Source organism: Lithobates pipiens, unplaced genomic scaffold (genome assembly GCF_037356315.1).
Source record: "Lithobates pipiens isolate NorthernLeopardFrog02 unplaced genomic scaffold, aLitPip1_a1.2 Scaffold_13, whole genome shotgun sequence".
In the NCBI taxonomy this organism is placed as follows: Eukaryota; Metazoa; Chordata; class Amphibia; order Anura; family Ranidae; genus Lithobates; species Lithobates pipiens.
The window spans coordinates 470,475,614-470,501,175 of record NW_027507718.1 but is presented as its reverse complement, the minus strand read 5'-3'; the positions used below and the strand labels follow the sequence as shown (position 1 = coordinate 470,501,175).

Genomic DNA, 25,562 nt, shown 5'->3' with positions numbered 1-25,562 from the left:
CAAAGAACTTGTCCCAGATTCTTGAATACATTGCAGTAGTTGCAGGTTTTCTGGCTTTTAGCAGGGTTGATATGATGCCTGGGGTACACCCTAAGGTCTCGAACCTTCGCCTCTCAACTTCCAAATTCGAAGATCTACCTTCTGTGTGTTTGAATGAACTAGACTGCCCTGCGACAGGAGTTGAGGGTAAGGAGGGATCCTGATTGGAGAGCTCACAGTGAGACGCATGGCTAGAGGAAACCAGGGTCTCCTTGGCCAATCCAGAAGTACCGCCACCACTTGAACTGACTGCGGCGCCTCAGGAGGAACTTGAATATTAATGGTGGGGGAGGAAAGTCATATGTCATGGTGAACCTCCAGGGGCATGACAAGGCATCCAATGCCTCGGCTTGTGTATGTGGCAGGCGAGAGAAGAATCTGGCCAGTTTCACATTCTCCGGAGTGGAAAACAGATCTACCTGAGGGGTATCCGACAGGCTGGCGATCTGATGGAAGCCATGAGGGCCCACTCAATGTTGCCTGGAAGTTCCTCGACAGCGAGTCTGCTTCTGTGTTTTACTTGTCTGGAAGATACATTGCTCTGAGGTCCAGGAGGTTCTTCTCTGCTTAGAGCATGATCGGCTCTGCCTCTCTGAGGAGTGATCTGCTGAGAGTGCCTCCCTGCTTCTGCAGATATATGACAGCTGCCCTGTTGTCCAGGTGTAGGAGTATTCTCTGGCCTCTGATTTGAGATGCAAATGAAGTCCCTGCCAGGAATGCTGCCCTCATCTCCAATATGTTGTTCCACCCAGGGAGTGGTATCCATTATGATCTTCCCTGTGTCCTGGTTTCCCCGCAATGGGCTCCCCATCCTTGTCCGCTTGCGTTGGACATAATTGTGATCCAGGAGAAGGAGCCCAGGTGACAAGGCTTGGAGAGGTTCTCTGGAACTGTCCACCAGTGAAGACTCCTGCTCATTACTCCCATCAGCAGGATCGTCTGAGAGAGCCGCTGTTTCTTCCACTGTGCTAAGAAACCCGTCTGGAAATATCTCAAGTGCCAATGGTCCCAAGGAATCGGGTATGCAGGCAGACATTGTGCCAATGAGGCTCAGGCATTGCGAGGCCTTCAGAAACAGGCTCCGACTGATCTTGAACATTCTCCGGATGATGATCTTTGCCTTCGGAGGAGGCAACGACACTGTCTCCTCCTAAGTGTCGAACATTGCACCCAGATAGATCATCTGCTGAGTTGTTGCTAGTTGTCCCTTGTCTGAGTTTATAAGCCACCCTAGATCTCTTAGGGCAGTGATGGCGAACCTTGGCACCCCAGATGTTTTGGAACTACATTTCCCATGATGCCCATGCACTCTGCAGTGTAGCTGAGCATCATGGGAAATGTAGTTCCAAAACATCTGGGGTGCCAAGGTTCGACATCACTGTCTTAGGGACTGTAGAATGAACTCCCAGTGATATCCTCCTGCTAGCAAGCAGTCCAGATCAGTTAGTATGTCCTCTAAATAGTGGTATATCCTCAAGCCCTTCTCCCGCATGGGGGCCAGAGTGGATATCAATGTCTTGGTGAATACCCTGGGAGAGGTGCACAGACAGAAAGGCAGGGCTTGAAACTGTAGGTGGGTCTGTACCACTGCAAATCTTAGGTACTTTTGAAATGCAGGAAAAATTTGAACGTGTAGGTATGCATCCTGTAGATCAACTGAGATGATCCAATCTGTTGGCCTCTTCAGATCTATCACAGGCCTCCTGGAGTAGAAACCTGGGAAGCGCTCTGACAAGGGAACTGGCACAGCCGCCCCCTGAAGCTGGAGAGATGTTATGAAATTTATTAGAGCTTGAGCCTTCAACAGAGAGGATGGAATCTCTGTTCTTTTGGAATTTTTCTCATCCTCCACCTCTCATATCTTTCAAAAGTGCCCCCACTGGATTGTTGACAGAAGCCAGGGGTCCTGGCAATGGGCAGCCCAGACTGGAACAAAAGACCTTAGTCTGGCGCCAAGCAGGAGTGTCTGGGCTAATCTGGCATCAAAAAGACTGCTGCTGCGGAGCCGTAAGGGCTTTATTCTTCCTGTTCAGAAAGGATGCCTGAGTGCCCTTCCAAGGCCTTCTGTTATCTCTAAAGTGCCTTGATTGTCTGAAATCCCTTGGGTTCCACTGGCGAAACCTAGAAGGACCTCCTCTGGATCTTTACATCCTTCTGTCCTGGGGGAGCATGCCGGATTTTCCCCTCTGTCGCCCTGGAGATAGCTTTATCTAACTTGTCTCTGAATGGTGCAAGATCCCATTTGATGGGAAAGCACTAGTTCTGTTTGGAAGCCAGATCAGCTGGCCAGGGTTTCAGCCACAAGGCTCTCTTCACCATTACTGAGTGCAGCATAGATCTGCCTGACCACCTAATGGTGTCAATGGCTGCTTCTCAGAGGAGCTTAGATTATCAGCAGATTTCATCAAAGGCCTTAATTATGTCTTCCTTGGAGGCACCAGGAAAGGATGTTTAGGCAGTGCTGGAGGAGGCTGCAGAAAATGACTCCCTATATTGAAGAGGATGCTTCATGCAACATGCTTTCTAACATTCAAAAGGCCATTGCTTCTGTCCACAAGTCTTGGCATAGTACAGATTGACTCACCTTTGTTCTTTGAACACTATCCAGTGTAAAAAGAACAAAGGGGGGGGCTGTATTTGGAAGTTTTTGTAGGTTTCTGTGCCCAGCGTTCACAAAAAAAGTGGGCCATTCCTGGTACTGACCCAGCTGTCTCTATCCTAAACAAACATCTCACTGTACCTATTGAAGATGTTCCTTTTTTTTAAAGATTCTGATGACATAAAATTAGATGCTCTTAAAAGGCTCTATTGTGTGTAGACAATTCCGACGGACAAAGTGCCATGCATGCTCAGAATAAATTACGAGACAAAAGCTATTGGCTACTGACCTCTTTATAGTCCTGTCATAAGTGGTTTACGCCACCGTATTCTGAACGATCGGATTTTCCGACAACTTTGTACCGTGTGTATGTATGCAAGACAAGTTTGGGCCAAACTCCTTTGGGAAAAAAAATTAAATGGATTTTGTTGTTGGAATGTCCAAATGTGTGTACAGGGCATAACTCTCTCAGCAAATGTTTAAAATACAATTCAGCTACTTCAGGCTTTTGGCTTTTTGATGATCAGCATATTAAAAAAAAAAAAAAAAAAAAAATCTGTTCTCCAGCTTTTTCTGTGCCTAGAATTCCTGGGATGTATCCTGGATCAGTCCCAAGTAAAGTTCAGGCACTTATTATCAGACCCAGAGCTCTTGCTGTAGGATTTATTTTGGATCTCTGTTGATGAGAGTGGCCTCATTTGAGGCAGTGTCTTTCCCTCAATTCCATGCAAGAATTCTCCAACTAAACATTCTATCAGCATGAAAAAAAAAAATAAGCATACTCTTTCCCTTGATCGACCCAGGCAAGAAGGTTGCAGTCCTGGTTGCTCACTAGATCCCTTAACAGTGAGAAAATCTTTCCTTTCATCAGTTTTAAGAACTTGTCAATTGTGAGAAAAGTATTGCAAGTTGGGGAGGAGTCACCTAATCCTTGACAGTTCAGAGAACATGAAGGGACCAAACTCACCAGCATCATCATGGAGCTCAGTGCTCTCAGGCTATCCCTCCAACATCAAACCCTTCTTAAAAGTGGGCGAAGTCAGACAATACCACAACAGAGGCAAGATTATTTATTTTTTTGTATGTCTGCATATGTCATAAGTTCATTATTTTTGACATTATTTACATTCAAGTATGCTTACTGTTTTGGTGCTGCCATATATAAAGGGATTTAAAATATTAGCTACTTTTTTTTTTTTTTTGCAAACCCTTCTCTTCAGTACCCACATCTATGTCTTTGTGCAGGCCAGTCAAGATCCACAGAATCCTGACAGAACACCTTCGGGATGAATTGGACGAGAAGGCCTGGTTCACAGTATCCGCTCTAACATTAGTGCCTGACCTCACAAATGCAAGGAATGGTCAAACCTTCCCATAGACACACTCCTAAACCTTATGGACAGCCTTCCCAGAAGAGTTATAGCTGCAAAGAGTGTGCCAACTCAATATTGAACCCTACAAACTAAAACTGGGATGCAATTAACATTCGTGTGTGTAAAGGCAGGTGTTCCAATACTTTTGGCAATATAGTATAGCAGGAAAGAGAAAATGAACAACCAGTGGACAAACTTATTTCAACCCTTACAGCTCATTGAAACAATACCACATGCCCCTGAAAAGTGATACCATAAAAGCATGCAGGTCATTGCTTTTTTAATGTTATGTCATAGTGTAAAGCAAAGAAAGTGTGAAAAGTGTGTTATTGGTCATTCTGCAAAGATACTCTAAAGTGGTCTGGACAGATGTGTTAGTACATCTAGTAAAGATTACAAATAATTGAAAACATGCGTGACACTAATTACAGAGGAGTTTGAGATATCACTATAATCCAATCGTGTGATGCAGAAGTCAACCTATCCAAACAGAGTAACTACTTTTCATAATTGGTTTCATTGTGTGCACCACACCGAACATGGACCAGAGAACCTGAAGAAGATTGGAAAGAAATTTTAGACCAGTATGTCAAAAATAAAGGCTAGAAGACCTTCTCCAAGCAGCTTGATGTTCCTGTGACTAAACTTCCAAATAATATTTGCAACTGTAAATTCCGCTGGAATGTAGCCAACTGGATGGGGCTACAAAATGTGGTTGTACTTGGTTCCGCCCACCCAGGTACATCACTCATTCTCAGTGTCCTGTGAATGGAAAACTGCAAGGTTCAGCGGCCTTTGCAGCTGTTGGCTTGTAGTTTTTAATTTACTACCATGGTGCGGAGAGCGCCATGGTAGTTCATTGAGTTTTCCTGTCACAAAGAAGCCCATACATTCTATAAGTTAACAAATGAAACAAATGTAGCTTTCAACAAAGAGAACACTGTGCCCACTAGGAAACATGGAGGGGGCTTGGTTAGGTTTTGGGACTGTTTTGTATGGGTTGCCTTGAATCAGTAGGGCACAATAAAATCTCATAGCTATCAAGGGAATGCTGTAGCAAAGCATACGGCCCAAAAGATTAACCACTTGAAGCGTGCTTTAGCCGAAATACGGCAACAACGCAGGCTTATATTGATGGGTGGGTGTACATGGACGTGCTCGTGCTGCGCAAGCGCTCTGTGATCACCGAGTCCTTTACCACATGATCAGCTGTCAGCAATGACAGCTGATCACGTGATGTAAACAGAAGCCAATAATCCTGCTTGTTTTTTCTCATGCCGTCTTACCCAGTGCCCAGTAAGCAAGTGGGTAAGTTAAGGGTCCCATCATTTTTGTCCGCGCCATTTTTCATTTGTTTTAGAATTTTAAAATATCCTGTTAAAGCAAAAACATCTGTTCCAAATTTAATAAGAAAAAAGGAATCAAAACAATAGTAGGTGCCAATTACTTAAGTCCACTTCACATCATTTCAGAGAAAATTGTGGGCTCTTCTTTTTTTTGCCCTGCTTACATGCAGATCATTGGCCCCTAAGGTGCTACATCTGTTTTATTTTTTCATCACAATAATTACAGGTTCACACCTATGCATTTTTTAGCATGTTTTCAGTTTTGCAGAAACACACTACGGTCCATTTAACATGGCTTCCCAAGGTTAGTTCACATCTGCGCACTTTATGGAAAGGGCCAGGGACTTGTTTTTGGTTCCATAGACATCAATGGATTAAAAATGTGTATTGAAAAACACAAAAGGCACCTGCAATATGCAAACTGCAACCTACATATGTGTGGATCCGGCCTTAGTCTCTTCATAACTCCTTTTTTTTTCTTTTTTTTTTGGTGGGATAGGGAAGGAAAGGAGCATGCCTATTTTCCTGTTGCCCTGGAAACCAGACAGTTTGAGCTGCTCTGGCAGCTTTTTCATAATGTACCTTTAGAGTGCTTTTTTTTTTTACCCTCTTCTTAAATCTTCTTCACCCATAGCAGAGCTGCTTTTAAAACATGAAGTTTTATTACCCTTCAAACAAAGATAACACAAAACCTACAGAAATAATATTCCTTTATTTAAAACAAATGCATAATCGCCTCTTTTTGCTATGGCGCAAAATAGAAAATGTAAAAATATGTAACATAATCATTGTAACGTACATAAAAGTTTGCCAGTTTTCATAGCATTATTACAGAAATATAAAAAGAATACTATCCCATCGCAGAGCCACCAATGAACACAGTGCAAAGCTAAGCTGCCTTCAGTCTTTTGCTGAGGGCAGGCAATTTGTTCAAAATTAAGCTGCCCATAGATGGGTAGAACTTCGAACAAAATTTCTTAGGAAAAGAATGTTCTAAGAAATTTATTTATTTTGTAATCATTAGTGGGGTCAAATGGACGGTTGTTTTCAACCACAGTGATGAGAAAATTCAAAGGAGCAGGAGTGAACATTTTTCTCGAACTAATTTCTCAGTGTGTGCGTTTTTTGTTCTGTAAAGTCCATTCATTCCTAAATCAAATGTTAGGAACATTCAAATGTCATTTGTTTTTTTTAGAACTTTCGGTAGAATTTCTATTCATCTATGGCCAGCTTGACAGTATAGGGAGTCTTCAACTTTAGTGTTACCAAAAACGGTATGTTTTCAGCACTGACTCAAAGTCCCATGCAGGGGTGCCCGGCCTCGGGTTCTATAAGTCCTGAATTTAAGTCTAAAAATGACTACACACAACCTGAGTCCTAACCATCCATTGGACTAATGTGCACCCATACTTGAAAAACCCCTACATTTATGCTAAATGCACAGTAGAAACATATATAGGAACTATTCTACAGCCCAAAGGATGAAGAAACAGCAGCAGACTCATGAGCTCCTTCTTTTGCAGTCTGCTCAGCACATGTGCACTTGCAACATACCTGATTGGTCCTTATACCTTAATGTTAACCCTTAACAGATGCCAAATAGAATTTCAGTATTATAACTGCTAACTTTAGCTAATGCTTAACATTAACTTAAAGCCCATCTTCCGTGCCAGATTATTATTTTTTTTTGTCTCATGGACACCCCCATCCAAACTGAAAAAAGCGTCCTCAATCTCTCCATGGTGCAACAATGCCCCCTGCATTCCTGATAATCCGTGTCATTCATAAGGCATGTCGTATTAGGCAGCCCATTTGTTTAGATGGGAAGTTTAACACATTGAAAAATAAAGCAGGATCTATTTATTTTATTTTTTTCCCCCAAGAGCAAAATGCAGTGCAATGCACATTTACATTTAGCAATAATGAATAGCAACCTATTGTAACCCTTTGGGCAATTGCTTGCCTGAGAAACACACTACTGACTAGCCACTGGGACTTATAGTTCCCCAGCAGATGACTGGCCACTATCCTATTATTCCTTGCATGCCGTTCTGTACTTTGACAATGGTGGAAAATAGACTACTGATTGCTACACATTCAGGACTTAGCTGCTCCATGATAACATGTTTTACTGGTGCAGTTTATGGAAACATAAATAAAGAATATCTCTCTAATAGCCAAGGTATTTCCTACATGCAGCCTGTTTTGGAGAATTTGAAAGTGGCTGTGATCCAATATCTACATGGAGTGTGATCAGAACAAATATAAAACCCTTATCTACTAAGATAACGCTACTCACATAAGTCAATGGCAAAGATTATACCATAAACGGGAACAGTTTTCTCTGTGTATTGTAAGAATGATAAGTTAGCAAAACAAGTGTTCAAAAAAAAAAAATATTCAAGGAAAAATTGTCAAAAATGCTTTCTAAGAAGTACAATCATTGAACTGGAAATCATGCTTTTTTTCTTCAAGGAGTTATCTTATGTCATTCATAGGCCAGTACACTCACATGTAAGGGAGATGCCTTAACTGATTTAGACCTCGTTCAGATGGACGTCTTTAAATGTACATCCTTGTGGGGGCTGTGTTTTACCCGCATAGGTGTTTTCTGTGCATCTGCGTATAAGCAGTCCCATTCATGTCAACTGGGATGCAGCAGCTGCATGGACCCAGCCGCTATTCCAAATTTGCCATCTGTGGGGGTTCAGGTCCAAGTGGCACTCAATATTTAGAGAACCAGCTGGAGGAAAACATCACTTACTGTATATAGCAGGGGTCTCCAAACTTTCTGAACAAAGGGCCAGTTTACTGTCTGTGAGGCTTTACAGGGGCCAGACTGTGGCCATTAGGATTTGAAAAGGCCATGGCATTGTTAAGAGCAAACAGTGCCCCATCATTGGTTTTAGTGTTAGGAATATTTTTTAATTTCAGGTACTTGTATAGCACCATCAATTTATGCAGCGCTTTACATATACATTCACATCAGTCAGAAATAGTGCCCTATTGTTGGTATTCAAGGTAGGAATGGTGCCCCATCATTGGTGCCCATGGGAGGAATGATGCTCCATTATTGGTGTCTGTGGGAGGAACGATCTCCCAAGTGCTGGATAAAGGCAAGCAAGTTTGAAGACCAAGCTGGCCCAAAAAGTTATAAAATTCCTGGTTATTCTTTTTTAACCGCTTGCCAACCAGCCACCATCATCATGCTGCAGCAGGTCGGTGCGAACCATCATAGCTGTACGTCAGAATAGCAGGCATGCCCACTGCACTGTGGGGGTACCGATGCACAGGGAGTCAGAACAGGGACGTGTGTGTGTGTGTGTGTGTGTGTGTGTGTGTGTGTGTATAAACACACAAATCCCTGTTCTGTGAGGAGAGACAGATTGTGAGTTCCTATTAGCTAGAAACAACGATCTGTCATTTCCTCCAGTCACTCCCATCCCCCTACAGTTATAACACACACTGAGGGATCACACTTAACCCTTTGATCACCCCCTAGTGTTAACCCCTTCCCTGTCAGTGGCATACACACAGTAATCAATGCATTTTTATAGCACTGATCACTGTACAATTGTCAATGGTCCCAAAAATGTGTCAAAAGTGTCCAATCTGTCCGCCGTGTCGCAGTCCCGATAAAAAACGCTGACCACTACCATTACTAGTAAAAAAATATATATATATATATATATATATATATATATATATATATATATATATATATATATATATATATATATAAATGCCATAAATCTTTCGCCTATTTTGTAGACGATATAACTTTTGCACAAACCAATCAATATACGCTTATTGCGATTTTTTTATTACCACAAATATATAGAAGAATACATATTGGCCTAAACTGAGAAAAAAATAGCTTTTTTTTAAAAAAAAATAAGCCAAGATAATTCTTATAGCAAAATGTACTAAATAAATATTGTTTTTTTTGTTTATAGCGCAAAAACTAAAAACCACAGAGATGATCAAATACCACTAAAAGAAAGCTCTATTTGTGGGGAAAAAATTGACGTCCATTTTGTTTGGATACATCTTTGCAAGACTGCGCAATTGTCAGTTAAAGCGACGCAGGGCTGAAGTGGTTAATGCATTTCCTACTTTATAGGAAAAAAAAAAAATTTACATGAGTGAGTGGAGACAATGGTCACCAGGCCCAATAGAAAGAGAGAATCTCCCCCGTGGGGGCACAGACCCAAAAAGAAAAAATCTGATAGTGAATTTAACATGCCTTCATTGATCTTGATCTTTAACAGTGTATTTTGATTTTATAAAGCACCTCAAACAAAGTAACTTGGGTTCCTAAAGGTTATTCATCTCACCCTATCAGTTAGGATTGCACTCAGTACCTACATCCAAACAGTGGGCAATCACTGTGGACTGCGGACAATAAACAAAAGAAAAAGGTTTTATTTATCTGAGTGTTCGAAGGAAGACTAACTGGCTGATGTGAAATAATAAAACTAGATTCTCCCTTTTATTCTTCTGATGCAGAGGGAATTAGACCCTCCATGCAAAAAGACCAGTTCTTCATTCCAACAATTTGATAAATAAGATTTATCCCATCTTTGGTAAAGATCAGCATTTCATCCATTTTGCAGAGTTTACATACATTTCTACTACAAAATGGAAAGACGGTGCAATGTGACCAATTGGTCATGTTTCCCCACTACATGGTAAAGAATACTGTAATTGGGAAAACCAGGTCAATTATTTGTTCGCTTATGAGCTTATGCTTAGCAAGTTAAAAAAACAAAACAAAAAAAAAAACACAACACATTTAGGCTAATTAGTTAAAAAAAAAAAGGGGGACTATATTAGGCCAGCCACAGTGAGTAGACAGTTTGTCAGATGTGATCCAGCACTTGCACAGGTTCAAACCCAATATAAAGTGAACCTGTCACTTAGCACATTCAGGACACAGAGCCATTTTTTTTCGAAACGTGTAAGTCCAGGCAAAAACAAAAACTCTAAGCCTGCTCTTAGCCACATTCTAAATATAATCTAACACTGAAGAAAAAAATAAATTGCTGTACTTACCGATTCTGCAGCCGATCCGGTTTCCATCGGTGTGCTGGAGAGGACCGATAACGGCTGTGAAAAGCCTGGGAAGTGACGTCACCAATAGACCTACTATGGGGCTTCCGTTGTCAGCTGCCTCTCCTGCACACTCCTACACACGGAAGCCACCGCTGACAGCTGATTGCCGGGACCAGACCAGATCGGATACAGAATAGGTAAGTATAGCGATTTTTGCTTTACAGAGTTAGATATATTTGGTTTAGAATGTGGCAGAAAGCAGGTTTTAAGTTGGTTAGGTTTTGCCTGAACTTCCACGTTTATAGTTCACCTCCCCTGCATGCAATACTAACCTTAAGCTGGCCATATATTATACAACTTTCCTTTAGGTTTGATCTCATATTATATGGTTTTGAGAAATATAAACACTTTCAATTGTAAGCAATCCGGCAGGCCCTTGCACTACATAGTTGAAGGTAAATCATAAGAAAATTGTATCATGTATGGCCAGCTTAACCCATGCTGCCGCACCACCTTTTTCACCTCTCTAAGCCCTGCGTTAGTTTAGTGTGAAAGATTTGTATTGTGGAATTACTATCTAATCTTCATATTAAGTAATGCTTTTGGATTGTGATAAAGTATTGTACTAAAGAATTCTAACAGCAAACAGTCTGACCAAACTAAATAAGCAGTAGTTGCTCTGACCAATGAGTTCAGTGTTATATTAAAGTAGAAATATAGGCAAAACTTTATTTTTCATTTTGGATAGAGCGGGGGAGGGTTATAACCACTGTCAGATTTGCCATCTGTGCCCCATTGGGGAAATTTGCCTTCAATTCCTGCCCCATAGCCAATCAGGAAGTGAGAGGAAATCCCTGCAAATTAATGGGATTTCCTTGCCCCCCCCCCCCCCCCCCAGGTCACCAGAACTAGTCTCCGCATTGGGTGATTTCTCCTCTATTACTTTTCTGGGGACAACCCAAATTTTTGGTTTTCTTTTACCTTTATTTTCAGTTATAATGGTAATCAGGACAAAGGGTGGAGAGGGATTAAAATGCTTGTCAGTTTGTATTGCTGTCTGTGTCCCCTGAGATTCACCCTCTCTATCAAAAAAAAAAAAAAGATTTGCCTTTAGTTAAACTTGGACATCTGAACTGCCTCCCAAACTTGGAAGACTGAGAGGAAGCTGAGTTGTTGATCTGTATGGCATCAATGTGACATTCACACCCTTTGCCTAATCAGAGTGCTGTTTAATGAAAGAAATGCCATCATGACCATCGAAACTCAGCGACTTACAGTGCAAGATGACTATAAAGCCTCTTTCACAAGACATGGACACTGCCAGGAATTTGGCCACTGAGCCCCTCGGAGCAGGCGGATAGATTGTCCGTGTCTGCTCTGTTTATGCAGAGCGGACACAGCCCACACTCCTCTTTTGAGGGTTGGATATAAGCGGACCTGAATCCCTCACGCTGCGGTATTGCATCCTGCCAGTGGGAAGCAGGAGCCTTCCCTGCTTGCAGAACACAATGATTTCTGCTGGCAGCTAAAGAAGCTAGCAGTAATCACACGCCAAAATTCCACTGGACTGGGTGTACTGAAGTTGATCGATGGACAACCAGCCTGCCCATATGTGGATCGCATATTGGCCGGTTCAGCAGAGCCCAGTCGAGATTTGATTCATCTTTCGCTGGCTTTAATCTCCATATAAAAGTCTAGCCCAAGGAGATTTCTCTGGCCACTGCCCATCTTCTCTATCATACTGAGATCAGTCACTGACAGCAACAGCTGTCCCTGTACTAATCATTAGTAAGACCTCATCTGGAATATGCAGATCAGTTTTGGGCACCAGTTCTCAAAAAGGATATCGGGGGACTGGAGAAAGTGCAGAGGAGGGCAACCAAATAAGATAAGAGACATGGGGGAGATCAACCATGAGGAAAGATTAGAGAAACTGAATTTATTCACTCTTGATAAGAGGTGATTGAGGGGGGATATGATCAACATGTATGAATACATAAGGGGTCCATATAGTGATCTTGGCATTGCGTTATCTACTTTAAGTTCATCATAGGGGGACAAGGGGGTGTTCTTTACATCTGGAGGAAAAGAGATGTAATCTTCAAATATGGAAAGGTTTCTTATACACACTATTAGATGTTCTGCAGATTTTTGTCTTCAGATTTACCAAAACCATGTAGTGCAAGGGCCTGCCTGATTGCATATCAATTGAAACGCTTAAGGTTTGACCTCATATTATATGGTTGTGGTAAATCTGAAGACAAAAATCTGCAGAAAATCTAATAGTGTGTATGGGGTCTAAGAGCTGTGAAAATGTGAATAGACTCCCTACAGAGGTGGTTCTGGCCATCTCAGTAGATTTTTTTTTTTTTTTTAAAGCAAAGGCCTGGATTCTTTCCATGGTGTACCTAGTATTCAGTTATATTAACATTTATAGGTAAAGTTAATCTGATTGCCTCTCGGGGGGATCAGGAAGGATTTTTTTGTTTTCCCCTGCTGTAACAAATTGGATCATGCTTTGCTGGGTTTTTTTCCTTCTTCTGGATCAACTGTGGGTATACGATTGTTTGATTTTTTTTTTTTAATTGGTTGAACTAGATAGACTTGTGTCTTATTCCAACCTATATAGCTGGAAAGAGAGAAGATGGTTTCTTGAACCTTTTTGACTCTGGTCCTTTCCTAAAAGTAGTATGTTAGCTGCCTTTGCTGAATTCAATTTACCAATGTCCATTGCCTAGCTGTTACATTGGCCATTCTGAATCCCTGACGTGGAACAACTACATGGACTAGAAACTTCAGAGTAAAAATATGTTTTTCTGGTTCAGTACTAGAGCAAGAGAATCAGTATGACAGCCAGGCACCTGCCATATTGAGAAATAACCGTCTCTAGGAGTGTCTCAGGAAAGGGTTCCTTTGAAACATTCCTACAATAAAATAAAGAAGGCCAGTTTGTTAGTTATTCAGGCCTCATGTACACAGGGTGTCTGTTTAGCCCCTCTTAACACTTTTTCTCCTTGCAGAAGAAAAAACGCTTAAAAAACACAGTAAAAGCCATGTATTGCAATTGCATTTAGATATTCCAAGCGTTTGAGCATTAATGGATTCCATAGGCCAGAATATTACATTTATTCTGGGCATAGAAATGCATTATTTCCCAAACACAAGACACACCTAAATGTGTCTAGAGTTCACATGCATTTTACACATGTTTAAGCGCATCTAGAATTTTTCTGCTCCGAGGCCTAAATATATCAGACAATGTGCTGGGCAGTGTCTATTCAGACTGATGGCCTGATACAGGCGAAATACCCAACTAGAATAATTTAAGCAGAATGCAAAAAGTAGTAAAATAGTCCAGACTGAACTGTGACATCATCAGACTGAACTTGGCATTAAAGTATGAAAAGAAAGAAAAAAAAGAAGGTATTTCCAAGTTACATAGTTGTGAAGCTATTGGTTGCCCTCACTGGGTCCTATAACTGCTCCTCCTTTTGTGTGATGTCACTCCTCCTTTCCTTGTGATGTCACCTTCTTCAAAAACAGCAGCGGGAACACGAAGGACAGTGAACAGACTGTGAAGCAGAACTCAGCACCAGCCACCCAGTACACTGCAAGGAAGATAAAAGCTCTCAGGAGATACATACTAGACAAGGCACACTTGTTAAAGCAAAGTTTTTACACATTTACATTGAAATGAATTAACATTATTCAATACATTTTTTTTTTTAAACACATTTTTAATGTGTTTTCACAGTGGCTAAAAAACAATTTTGGGCTGGTCTCTAGGGGCATCACACATGTTTTCACATGTGTAAGGCTAGATGTACACCTATGCAGACTGAAGTTGATGGGTTTTTATAACTCGTGTTTTTTGATACGGTTTGAGTTTTTGGCGAGGCATCTGGTCATGTGGAAGAAACCAGCAAAAATGCACAGTTTTTGCTGGAAATCCATAAACAAATGCAAGCACTGTGTTTTTTTAAGCTTTTCTTTTGCTGTCTATAGAACCAAAAACGCAACCTGTTGTACACAAAACAGTTCCTGACCCTTTCAAGAAAACGCACTCGTTGTAGAGCTTTCTGCAAAACTAAAAATGCACAGGTGTGGACCTAGCCTTACAGTTGACTTATATGGGTCACAAAATGCATGAAAAACGGCCAAAAAACCCAGACCAGAAATATTTTAAAAAGCACTCCTGGGCAGTGCACAGATGTGAACAGGCTCCATCTATAACATTGTCTTTAATGAACGCATGTCTCATTAAAGACAATGTCCTGTTTACACATTTGCATTTGTTAAAACAGGACCTTTAACACACATGCTAAAAATGCATATGTCCAACTTCCCCATACTAAAAAAAGTGCCTGGTCCCATCTTAGCACTACAGTGCATTTTGTAAAATGACAGGCCCATTGTGTGTGTGTGTGTGTGTGTGTGTGTGTGTGTGTGTGTGTGTGTGTGTGTGTGTGTGTGTGTGTGTGTGTGTGTGTGTGTGTGTGTGTGTGTGTGTGTGTGTGTGTGTGTGGTACTGGCAAACCTTGCTCAATGACTGGTAATCACATGCACTCCAAGTTATGAATTCAAGAACACCTTAAAAACTTGTGTCAAAATGTATGTCAACACACGCTGATGAATGTCAATGCACCTGATTAACGCTATAAAAGCAAAACAAAATGTATCTATAATCACAGATATGCTGGCCATACACGGTTAGAATATTGTTCGGAAAAATGTCCGCTACGCTCGATCGTTCAACGTTCGAAACGTTAGTGGTTACATTTTGATTCTCAAAATGCAAATTTTGTGCCGAAAAAACCCCCCAGCATATTGGATTTTTTTTTCGCAAAAACGCTTGATTTTCGAACTATTAGTAGTGTAATCGAACGAAAATAATTCAAAAAATCGACTGCGCATGTTAAAATCTAACCCCCGGAAGTCATTTCAACAAGCAAACGAACAGAAAGATCTTTCTATTTCTTGACTTTTAGTTCACAATGGCAAATCGAAAATATTATACCCATACATTGTCTGATTTTCCAAATGCATTTTAAAAAACACATAAGGGAACACCTGTTAAAAATAATTTTTGCCATATTTGCAGACCAGGCAACAAATGTGTTGAGACACAACAATGTTTGGCGATAATATGTATTTTCTTTAATATGTTTGTTTATGTAATATGTCGAATATTGGGCGGCATCTATTGATACAATGTTGGCGTTCCCGCATGCACGTTCGACAAATTTTACAATTTGCTAACTTTTTTTCCCAAATGGTATTCTAACCGTGAATGGCCAGCACTAGATCCTAATGGGCCCTTACCAAGAGAAATACGGGGGCTGCCATTTCTACATCTTTTTCTAGTTTCCCGGTTGTGGGGTTTGTCCTTTAGCCCTAAAGAGGAACTCCAGGCTAGTAATAACATTTGCACATTAGCCTTGTGTAGTTAGGCAAAAATGCTAATGTGATTTAGATTCAAATCACATGCGGTGTACAAAACTCAAAATAAGCGACGTCATCTCTTTACACAGAATTTTCTCTATCCCTGGGCTCCAGGAGGAGGGATCTCTGAAGCAGCGACATCACTTGCCATTAGTGTTTGCTAGCACATACTAAGACTACAAATCCCATCATGCCCTGGGATTTAGTGTCTGACGGATGGGACTGTAGGCGCGTATGTAATGAACGTGTGTATCAGTAATCAGACTTCTGACTTGTCCATCTAACTATACTGTACAGTGGGTGGACCAAATAGTCTCAGACTCCCAGTCTGATCCACCCACAATGTGAATGGGTCGCAGTGTGGGTGGAGCTGTGGGCATGTGCAAGATGGATGGGATGAATCAGGCTCCTGGCCTATACTGTACAATGGGCAGATGAGACTGGGCGTCTGAGGCTAAGATGTCCACCCTCTGCATTAAGAGCTTGCTTTACTGCAGGAGGGAAAGTACAAGACCGGTGGCAAGGGGAATAGAAGCCACCGGTCTTATGAACAGCATATGAAGGGAACAGAGGGCTCCTCATAGAATACGAGAAAAAGGAGGGTAAGCCTGTTTTAAGGCCCCTGTTCCTTCTGGGATTTAAAAGCAGCAGGAGGTCTGTGATTGGCTATCCAAGTCAGCTGACCTGGAAAGTTCTGGAAGCATAGTCCCCGTTTTCCTACTGGATAAATAGGTCATATGACCCCATGGAAGGTTCTGGAATTCCGAGGGGGTCAGTGTAAAAAAGGGACCCCCTCTCTAGGTCCATGGCCAATAGTCAGAGGGAGGACCATACAGTGGAGCTCCGAACTTTAATACTGGCTCTAGAGCTAAAATACTGAGCCCACTGGAACTCCCATTGATTCCATCATGAAGACACTTTTGCAGAAGCTTCTGGAGCAGGCGGAGGCCGAGAAGGGAGAAGATTGGCTGTGGCAGTGCCTCGGTTTACCTGCGGATTAAGGGCATACCACTGAAGTCACCGCCAGAGAGACAGTGGACCTGCCGGATGAAGCCACCATCCTGGGCGAAGACACAGGCTCAGAAGATGAAGTTCCGCTTCGAGGTTGGAGTAGTGGCATCATCGCAGAGGGCGGGAAAGAGGCGGTGGAGTTGACTCACAACAAAAAGTGAAGACCAGTAAAGGAAGGAGTGGTGTGCGGAACATACAAGGCAGAGCTTAACAAAAGCTGCCTATTACCAGGGAGTCGTCATTGCAACGGGCAATGCTTTCTGGGCCAAGAAGGTTCGGTCAGCAGAATGTGAAGCCAGCGATCTCTAGCAGCTCAACTGTATCCACCCAGCAATGAGACAGAACAGCAGGACAGAACATTTAGGTGCGGTGTACACCACAGCAGCCAGAAGCAGCAGGACTTTTGTCGGCTACAGTTTACCGGTGAGCCATTGCAGGTAAAGCTGTTTGAATTATCTGCATCTCTTTCAAAATGTGTTAATGAATTACATTCCCAACAAGCTAATGTGTCTTCCAAGGCCAGCGGGTCTTATGATCCTTCTGCCTTGGTTTGGGCAGCCACCTCAGGTTCCAATATTGGCTCTTCTGTGACAGCCTACTAATCCATCTGCTATAGTTAAGGATCCGGTGGTGGTTGTTAATTCTAGTACTACGTCTGAATCTTGTATAAAAGAAACAATACCCTGTGTTCTGTCAAAATTGGGTTTCCATCTCCCTTTAAGCACTAAAGAAAAATTATGGAAAGGTGATTTTGTAGATGTGTTAACACTTTGCCTATCTGCAAGGGAGTTTGTTTCTAAAATGGAAAAAAGGATGACAGATTAGAGGAGGATAAATTTAGACCAGTGACTAAATCATTCGCTAACTGGTTACAAGGCTTTTGTATATATGCTAGTGTATTATGCGAAAGATATCCAGAGAAAAGTTCAGGCGTGTTTCAGCATATAGACATTATACAAGAAGCTTAAAGAAATTTTGGAGGTATATCTTGGTATACCTATGATGAAGCATTCCATCAGAAAATGTCAGTGCATTCACGTTTACAGTGGGGTTCGAAAGATGTTGGTCTCTGGCTAAATCTTTTTCTGCCTCAGAGATCGAACTTTACAAGAACTTCATTAAATGTTGAAGGCATCAGTTCTTCAGTTCCTTACAAAAATTGGATTTTTGTACTCACCGTAAAATCCTTTTCTCTGAAGTTCATTGACGGACACAGCTCCTTTAATTCTTGACCTTAGGGTTACCACGCCACTTCAGGAGTGGACTAGGCAGAACATGTAACACATGTAAAAACAGCAAGACTGCACAGCTCCGCATAGGGGTCAGTCCCTCTGGCTATAACCCCTAACCCTGCTTCCTGCAGCTCAGTTAGTCAAAAAGCAGCACAAACATAAATAGGAGGGCTGGGTGCTGTTTCTGTCAATGAATTTCAGAGAAAAGGATTTTACAGTGAGTACAAAAATCCCATTTTCTCTTTCGTTCATTGATGGACACAGTTCCTTTAATTCTTGACCTTAGGGACACCCCCAAGCAGTGTCAAAAAACGAGGGGTGGAAACAGCAAAACAAAACTTCACCCACAACAAAGGGAACACCTCAACAGAGTCGTCACCTTAAACGGCCGCCATCAAAACCAGCGGCCAATTTGTGCATCAAAAGATGCGTTTACAACTAGTAACTTAAAAAAAGTGTAATTGCAACCTTACACAGCCGCCTACAAAACCTTGCAGCCAAAGCAAGCATCTGAAGATGCGCTTACGTCAACTTTGTCAAATTTAGTGAAAGTGTAGGCGGACGACCAAATTGCTGCCTTACACACCTGGGAGACAGGCGCTTGATGTCGGAAAGCCCAGGAGGTTCCAATTGCTCTGGTGGAATGAGCTGTGACAGGAAAAGGGGGGACCCACCCCTTTAAGGCATAGGCCTGAACCACGATCTGTCCGATCCACCGAGAAATGGTGGACGACGAGACCCGCAGAACTTTTTTTGGACCAGCCACCAAGACAAACAGAGAGTCTGACTTCAGGAAAGAGCCATAGCAGACAGATACACCCGTAAAGCCCGGACCATGTCCAGGGAATGTAAGGCAAACTCTTTTGGGTGTGTCATCTTAGGACATAAGGAAGGTAATACAATGTCCTCATTTAGATGGAATGCCGAAACCACCTTTGGAAGGAAAGAGGGCTGAGGACGTAGTACCGACTTATCCTTGTGGATGACCAGGTAGGGAGACTTGCATGACAAGGCCACCAACTCAGAAACCCTCCTGGCAGATGTAATAGCCACTAGAAAAACTACTTTCTGAGAGTGTTAACAAGGGAATCTCCCTAATGTTCTCAAACGGCAGTTCCGAAGCGCCGATAGCACCAGATTCAGATCCCACAGGAGGTAGCGGTGGTTGAACCTGAGGGACCACGTGTCAAACCCCTTGCACAAGAGGTACTCACCAATGAGTGAGTTGCCAAGGGGCGTTGGAAAAAGACAGCCAAAGCTGCTATCTGTCCCTTGATGGTGCTTAAGGCAAGTTTCTGATCCACTCCTTGCTGCAAAAACAGCAAGATCCTGAAAACGGAATAAGTGCGCGGATGCCACCCCATCTCCTTACACATGGAGATGTAAGCCTTCTATGTACGATGGTAAACCTTCCAAGAAGAAGACTTCTGTGCCCTCAGCATAGTGGAAATTACCAAGTCTAACAGACCTCGGTCCTTTAGCACCTGGTTTTCAACAGCCATGCCGTTAAAACCTGCGACGGTAAAGCAGGAAGATGTATCGGAGCTTGCGCTAGAAAGTCCTCTTGCAGCGGTAGCCGCCAAGGAACATCTGTCGCCAGTAGGTCGGCGTGCCAAGGACGCAAAGTTCTGGGGCAATCAGAATTACTGGAATCCCCTCGGCCTCTACTTTGCGCAGCAGACGTGGTAGAATCTTGAGTGAGGGGAAGGCATAAATCAGCCGATAATGCCCCCATGGGGTCATTGTTCGCCCAGGGGTCTCCTGTTCTGGACACAAAACTCTGCACTTTCCCACTGAACCAAGAGGTCCACATCTGGTGTGCCCCACCTTAGGCAAAGGAGCCGGAATACCTCTGGATGCGACGACCATTCCCCTGGGTCCAGCATCTGACGACTTAGGTAGTCCACCTGATATATATGGCCGATAGGGCCGGCACGTGTCACTCTGCCCACTGGGAGGATGTGAGCAACCTCCCGTGCTGCAACTGAGCTACTTGTTTTTCCTTGATGGTTGACGTACGCTACCACCATGGCATTGTCTGACTGGATCCTGATTGGACGCCCTTGTAGCCTCATTAACCATGTGGAAGTCTGATCGCCCGAAGCTCAAGCACATTGATCGGCAGTTGGGATTCTTCCCATGACCAAAGGCCCTGGGCCGACTGTACTTCCAGCACTCCTCCCCAACCGGTCAGGGTGACATCCGTTGTGATCACCCTCCAATTGAGAGGAAGGAACGATCTCCCGGACTGAAGGGCGGAGACCTCAGCCACCAGAGAATGGAATCCCTGACTAACTGGCTCACCCGAATTTGACAATCCAGGGATAATGGAGATTTGTTCTATTTTGACAATATCTCCTTCTGCAAGACCCGAGCGTGAAATTGAACGTACAGTAGTGCCTCCAAAGTGTCAACCATGAGGTCCAGAATGCTCATGCAGAAGCTCAGCGACGACCACCTGCAGTTCATCAACAACTTCACCACAGCTTGAAGAGTCTGCAGCTTCTCTGAAGGGAGAAAATCTTTCGCTTCTGAGGAGTCCAACAGCAAGCCTAGGTACTCCAGGCACTAACACCGACTTCTTTAGGTTCAGCACCAAACCAAACTCCCAAGAGAGTCTGCATCCTCCCTTAATTCTGAGGCGGAGGCTGCTCTCTGGAGGAGGTTGTCTAGGTAACCCACGATCGCGATCTCACTTTGCCTTAACAGTGCCAGAATTGGAGCTAACACTTTGGTAAAGACTCGGGGTGCTGACGCCAGGACAAAAGGGAGACCACAAACTGTTAGTGCTCTTCTCCAACTGCAAATCACAGAAACCTCTGATGCCTGAGGCATATGAGTACATGTAAATACGCGTCCTGGATATCCAGGGATGCCAAGAAGTCCCTCTGATGGAGTGCAGCGACCACAGAGCGAACTGATTCCACCCTGAACCTTTGCACTTTCACAAAGCTGTTGAGGGCCTTTTTTCGGAGGCTCTCCTCAAAGGGGTAACGCATCACCATTCTTCTTGGGACTGAAAAGGCCTGCTGTGGACTTCCCTATTCCGTGTAGATGAATTTATCAAAATAAGTCAAATACGGAAACGCCTTAGGTGCGCGGGCCGGTTTGCGGGACCCAAAAGGGACCGCCACCTTAGCAGAGGTTCCTGCTGCATCCTGTACCACAGTGATAAGTGCTCCTACTAGCGCTGTTTCCTGCGCTAACCCGGTCCTGGTCCACATCCTCTGACACATCAGAAACAGGGGCCGCCAGTCACCGCAAGTCTGAATCAGAGCTCTCCCCAGAAGATGGGGGGCGTTTTTTACCCCCCTTGCGCCCGCACGCTGCTTCCACCCTGGCAACAAAGGTCTCCAGGACCGCCAACAAAGCGTCCATAGGCACCCCATTATTTTCAGGTGAGCCACAGGGATGTCTGGGGAAGAAGCACTAGCTTTTGAAGCCATGCTGACCCTCACTCGCCTGACACAACTTAGGGACTTAAGGCAAGGTACACAAATCCCACCCTCCTAGCTGTTCACAGACTGAGGGGCCCATCCGCAGGACTCACCACCCTGACCAAGTGCTGTGCTGCCACTGACCGTTCTGCTCTGTTTGAGTCCCAAAGTGCTCAGAGTGAAAACTGCACTGTTCTGAGGTACAAAGACCCAACACTAGAGGTAAAAACGCACTGAGGCTACAAGAAAATGGCCACCAATTGTCCTTGGTGCAAAAAAATCACCAAGAAAATGGCCGCCGAACCGTCTCGAAAATGGCTAACAGCCATACACCGCATAAGACTACAGGAAAATGGCGACGGCCTCTCCTGAGGTAAATTTCCTCAGGGCCCATTTTTATGCCCCTTTTTACTACACTGTGAGGAGCCTAACAGCCAGCGCAGCCCTGCCAAAGCTCGGAGCCCCCTCCCAGAGGACCCCCCGGCCTAGGTACATACACTGCACCTCATGCCCAGTTAGTCACACAATGGCCCCAGCAGGGGGAGGAGGGAATGAGGGATTGGGAGACAGGAAAGGGAGAGTGAGAGACCCCCTAATCGACCTCCCAGGGAATTCCCAAGCTGCTCTATCCTGCCGAGGCAGGGAGAGCCATACTTAACCTTCCTGTTGAGATTGCTGGACGCATTCCACCACAGACCCATCACCCGAGCAGTACGGGGAGCGGCTGCTGGCCACGGCACACTGTGACACAGACAGCAGTAGCCCGGTCATGTGTGCGCCCCAGAGCATATAGCTCCCTTGCCTCCCCTGGAGCAGAAGGGGAATGTCGTGGCCGACCCAGCACGTAGCTAGGGTCTGCTCATGCTCGATGGCCAGGCTGGAGAGATTACAAGACTCTATATTATACAGCCTGTCACCCAGCCGGCTGTTGATAGTAGATCACAGGATCAAAAATTGTAGAAAAAATTCCCAGGAGCAATGGTCCCGTCAGGGAGCCAAGTCCTTCTCCTGCACTAGGCAGAAAAAAACTGAGCTGCAGGAAGCAGGGTGAGGGGTTATAGCCAGTGGGACCGTGGGCGGTGCTGTGCAGTCTTGCTGTTTTTACATGTGTTACATGTTCTGCCTAGGCGTCTCCTGAAGTTGTGCGATAACCCTAAGGTCAAGAATTAAAGGAGCTGTGTCCGTCAATGAATGAAAGAGAAAAAGCATTTGTTTTGCGTTCAACTATAGTAAATGTAGATGGAATGCAAATTTCAGATATAAGCATTAGTGTGCGTTGTGTGCTGGCTCTCATCCAGTATCTAAGTGTTTTAGGGAAAAAAAAAAGAAAAAATAACCAACTGCCTCTTCGGGAGCTTTTTCTCAAAAGCAACCACCCCAGTGATTTTAGCACACATTCTTCCTTGGCTTCATCGTTATCCAAATCGTCAGAAAGCAACTCTATTGATTAAAGGGTTTTCAGGAGGTTTTCTACATCCTCCTTTTGTTAACTCTGGTTGTACTATGGTAAAAACCTTAAATCAGTTTCAGACCTTCCTCATGTGGTTTCGCAGAAGTAGAAAGAAATCTTGGAAGGTAGAATTTTGGGTCTTTTGATTTTCCACCTTTTCAGAATTTTAGATCATGCCCTCTAGGTTTAGTTCCTAAAAAAAGAACCACACGCCTATCGTTTAATCCACCACCTATCTTTCCCTCAAGGTTCTTCTTTGAATGATCAAATAGGTGACACTCTTTCTTCAGTTAATTATTCTCTTTTGATTGTTAGGTAGCAATGCTTTGCTAGCAAAAGCAGACATTAAGGCACCTTTTAGATTGCTGCCTACATCCCAGTTGTTTTAACTCTTTAAGTTTACATTTTAATAATACATTTTACTTTGACAGATGTCTCCCTATGGGATGATCTCTTTCTTGCTTTTATTTTGAATTATTTTCCACTTTTTTGGAAAGGCTTGTTTCAGTTAAGTCAGGTTCCCCATTTGTGATCCACTACCTGGACGATTTTCTTTTAATGGGGGCTGCACAATCCACACAATGTATTTCTCGATTAAATATTTTCTTTACTATTTGTAAAGAATTTGGAGTCCCTTTGGCTGACGAAAAGACAGTATGGCCTACTATGTGCCTTGAATTTTTAGGCATTAATATAGATATGGTTTAAAGGGCTTCCTTTAAAGACTTCCTTTGGAGACGTTAGAATTACGCTGTTACTGGTCTCCTTAATTAGAAAAAAGAAAATTATTGAAAGAAATGCAAACATTATTAGGTCTTTTAGCATTTGCTACTCGAGTATTGCCAATCGGTAGAATTTCTTTCTAGAAGACTACATATAACCATTTCAGGGTTAAAAAAAATCCCTGTTCACATATAAGATTAATCACTAGTTTAAAGGAAGATATGCTAGTATGATTGAATTTTTTGATTCATTTTAAAAAGGAAAAGCTTTCTGGCAACAAGAATTTATACTGGATAATGAATTTTGCTTATTCACAGATTCTGCTGAATCGGTTGGCATTGAAGCTGTTTGGAATACACATTGGGTAAGCAGAAGCCTTTGCAAAAATATTGTTTTGCTGGAACTGTTTCCATTAATAGTAGTTATGGAAAATGTGGGGTGAGCAGTTTCCAAAATAGAAGACTCCTGGTTAGCACAGATAACGGGGTGTCCTGTTTGTGGTTCATTGCCTTTCATCTAAATCACAACCTGTTATTTTTCTTCTGCGTTATATGGTATATAAGGGTCTTTGTTTAAATATCTGGATCAAGGCAAAATATATTCCAGGTAAGGTGAATACTGTGGCCAATGCACTCTCTCATTCGCAGATGGATCGGTTCTTTCCTGTTACCCAAAGCGGATCGCTTTTTCTTCATGGGTTATAAATCTTCTTTGATTTTATGGTTACAATTCTTGAATGCTAATCATGTAAACATGTTTTCTTGTTCAGAGAATATATAGTTTTTCTATTTTTGGAGTTTATGATGAGCAAAAATTATTCATGGTCTCACATTTACAAAACGTTCTCTGGACTCTTTTTCCAAAAAATGCATAATTTAACATTTTGTTTGAGTTTCTTTACAGTTGGTCAAGCGTTAAAGGGTTACTGGAAACACCATTCTTTCCTGGATGACAGAAGTCCTATTACTTCTAAAATACTTACTTCTTTATGCACGATTACTAGCTCAATTTGTTTTCATATTATGAGAGGATATTGTTTAATGCCGTTTTTACTGGGCTTTTTTTTGCAGCTTTACGCATTTCTGAAATAGTTTCCGTTAGTAAACGGAATCTTTCAGTAATGCAAGTGTTTTTGGAAAATGAAAAGTTTAAGATTTTTATCCACTCTAGCAAAATGGATCAGTTGGGCAGAGGTTTTTGGCTTCAATTGTCTTCTTGCCCAAGATCGCCAATCTGCCCGGTTATGCGTATGCATACTTACTTGTTTAATCATCCGAATAGGGAAAAAGTATTTTCATTCATGCGGGTGGGTCACCTCTGATTAAATTCCAATTTAACAGGGTTTTAGCTAAATGTTTTAAGACTTTGCATTTAATATTCAGATTTCATTACACTTTTTTAGAATTGTTGCTGCCACAGAGGCAGCTAAGATTGGTTTTGATTATAAGGGTATAAAGACATTGGGCAGATGGAAATAAAATTCTTAAGATTTATGTAAGACCTAACTCTGTTCTTTAGTCGTTATAGGTCACCCAAGAGTGGTCTGGCACTCATTCATTTACTAGGCGCACAAGAGAACAGATTGTCATTCATACACCTCCAATTTAGGTTTGGATTCTTTGTTTAAAGTTTATTGGTTTGGGAGACTGGATATCTTGTGGGAAGAATGGTGGCTCGAATTTGGTAGACTTCATATATTTTGGGCAACTACTGATATTCTACTTATCCATTTGGGTGGAAATGATGTTTCCCAACAAAAAAAAAACCTTACATTTAATTTTATACATTCATAATGTTAGAAACTTTCCTGCCCAAATTTAGTGATAGTTTTCTCGGAAATTGTCTATCACTTACG

General features: G+C 42.7%; 1 protein-coding gene across 1 annotated transcript in view; it reads right to left on the bottom strand.

The window, feature by feature from the left end:
* Positions 1–6,050: 6,050 nt before the first annotated feature.
* The window catches only part of SLC75A1 (solute carrier family 75 member 1), a 106,024-nt gene continuing 86,512 nt past the window's right edge, over positions 6,051–25,562 (bottom strand). Inside the window, exon 13 of the mRNA XM_077477880.1 lies at positions 6,051–14,020. Coding sequence (XP_077334006.1) covers positions 13,914–14,020 — 107 coding nt within the window. The 3' untranslated portion in view covers positions 6,051–13,913. The remainder of the gene's footprint in view (positions 14,021–25,562) is intronic.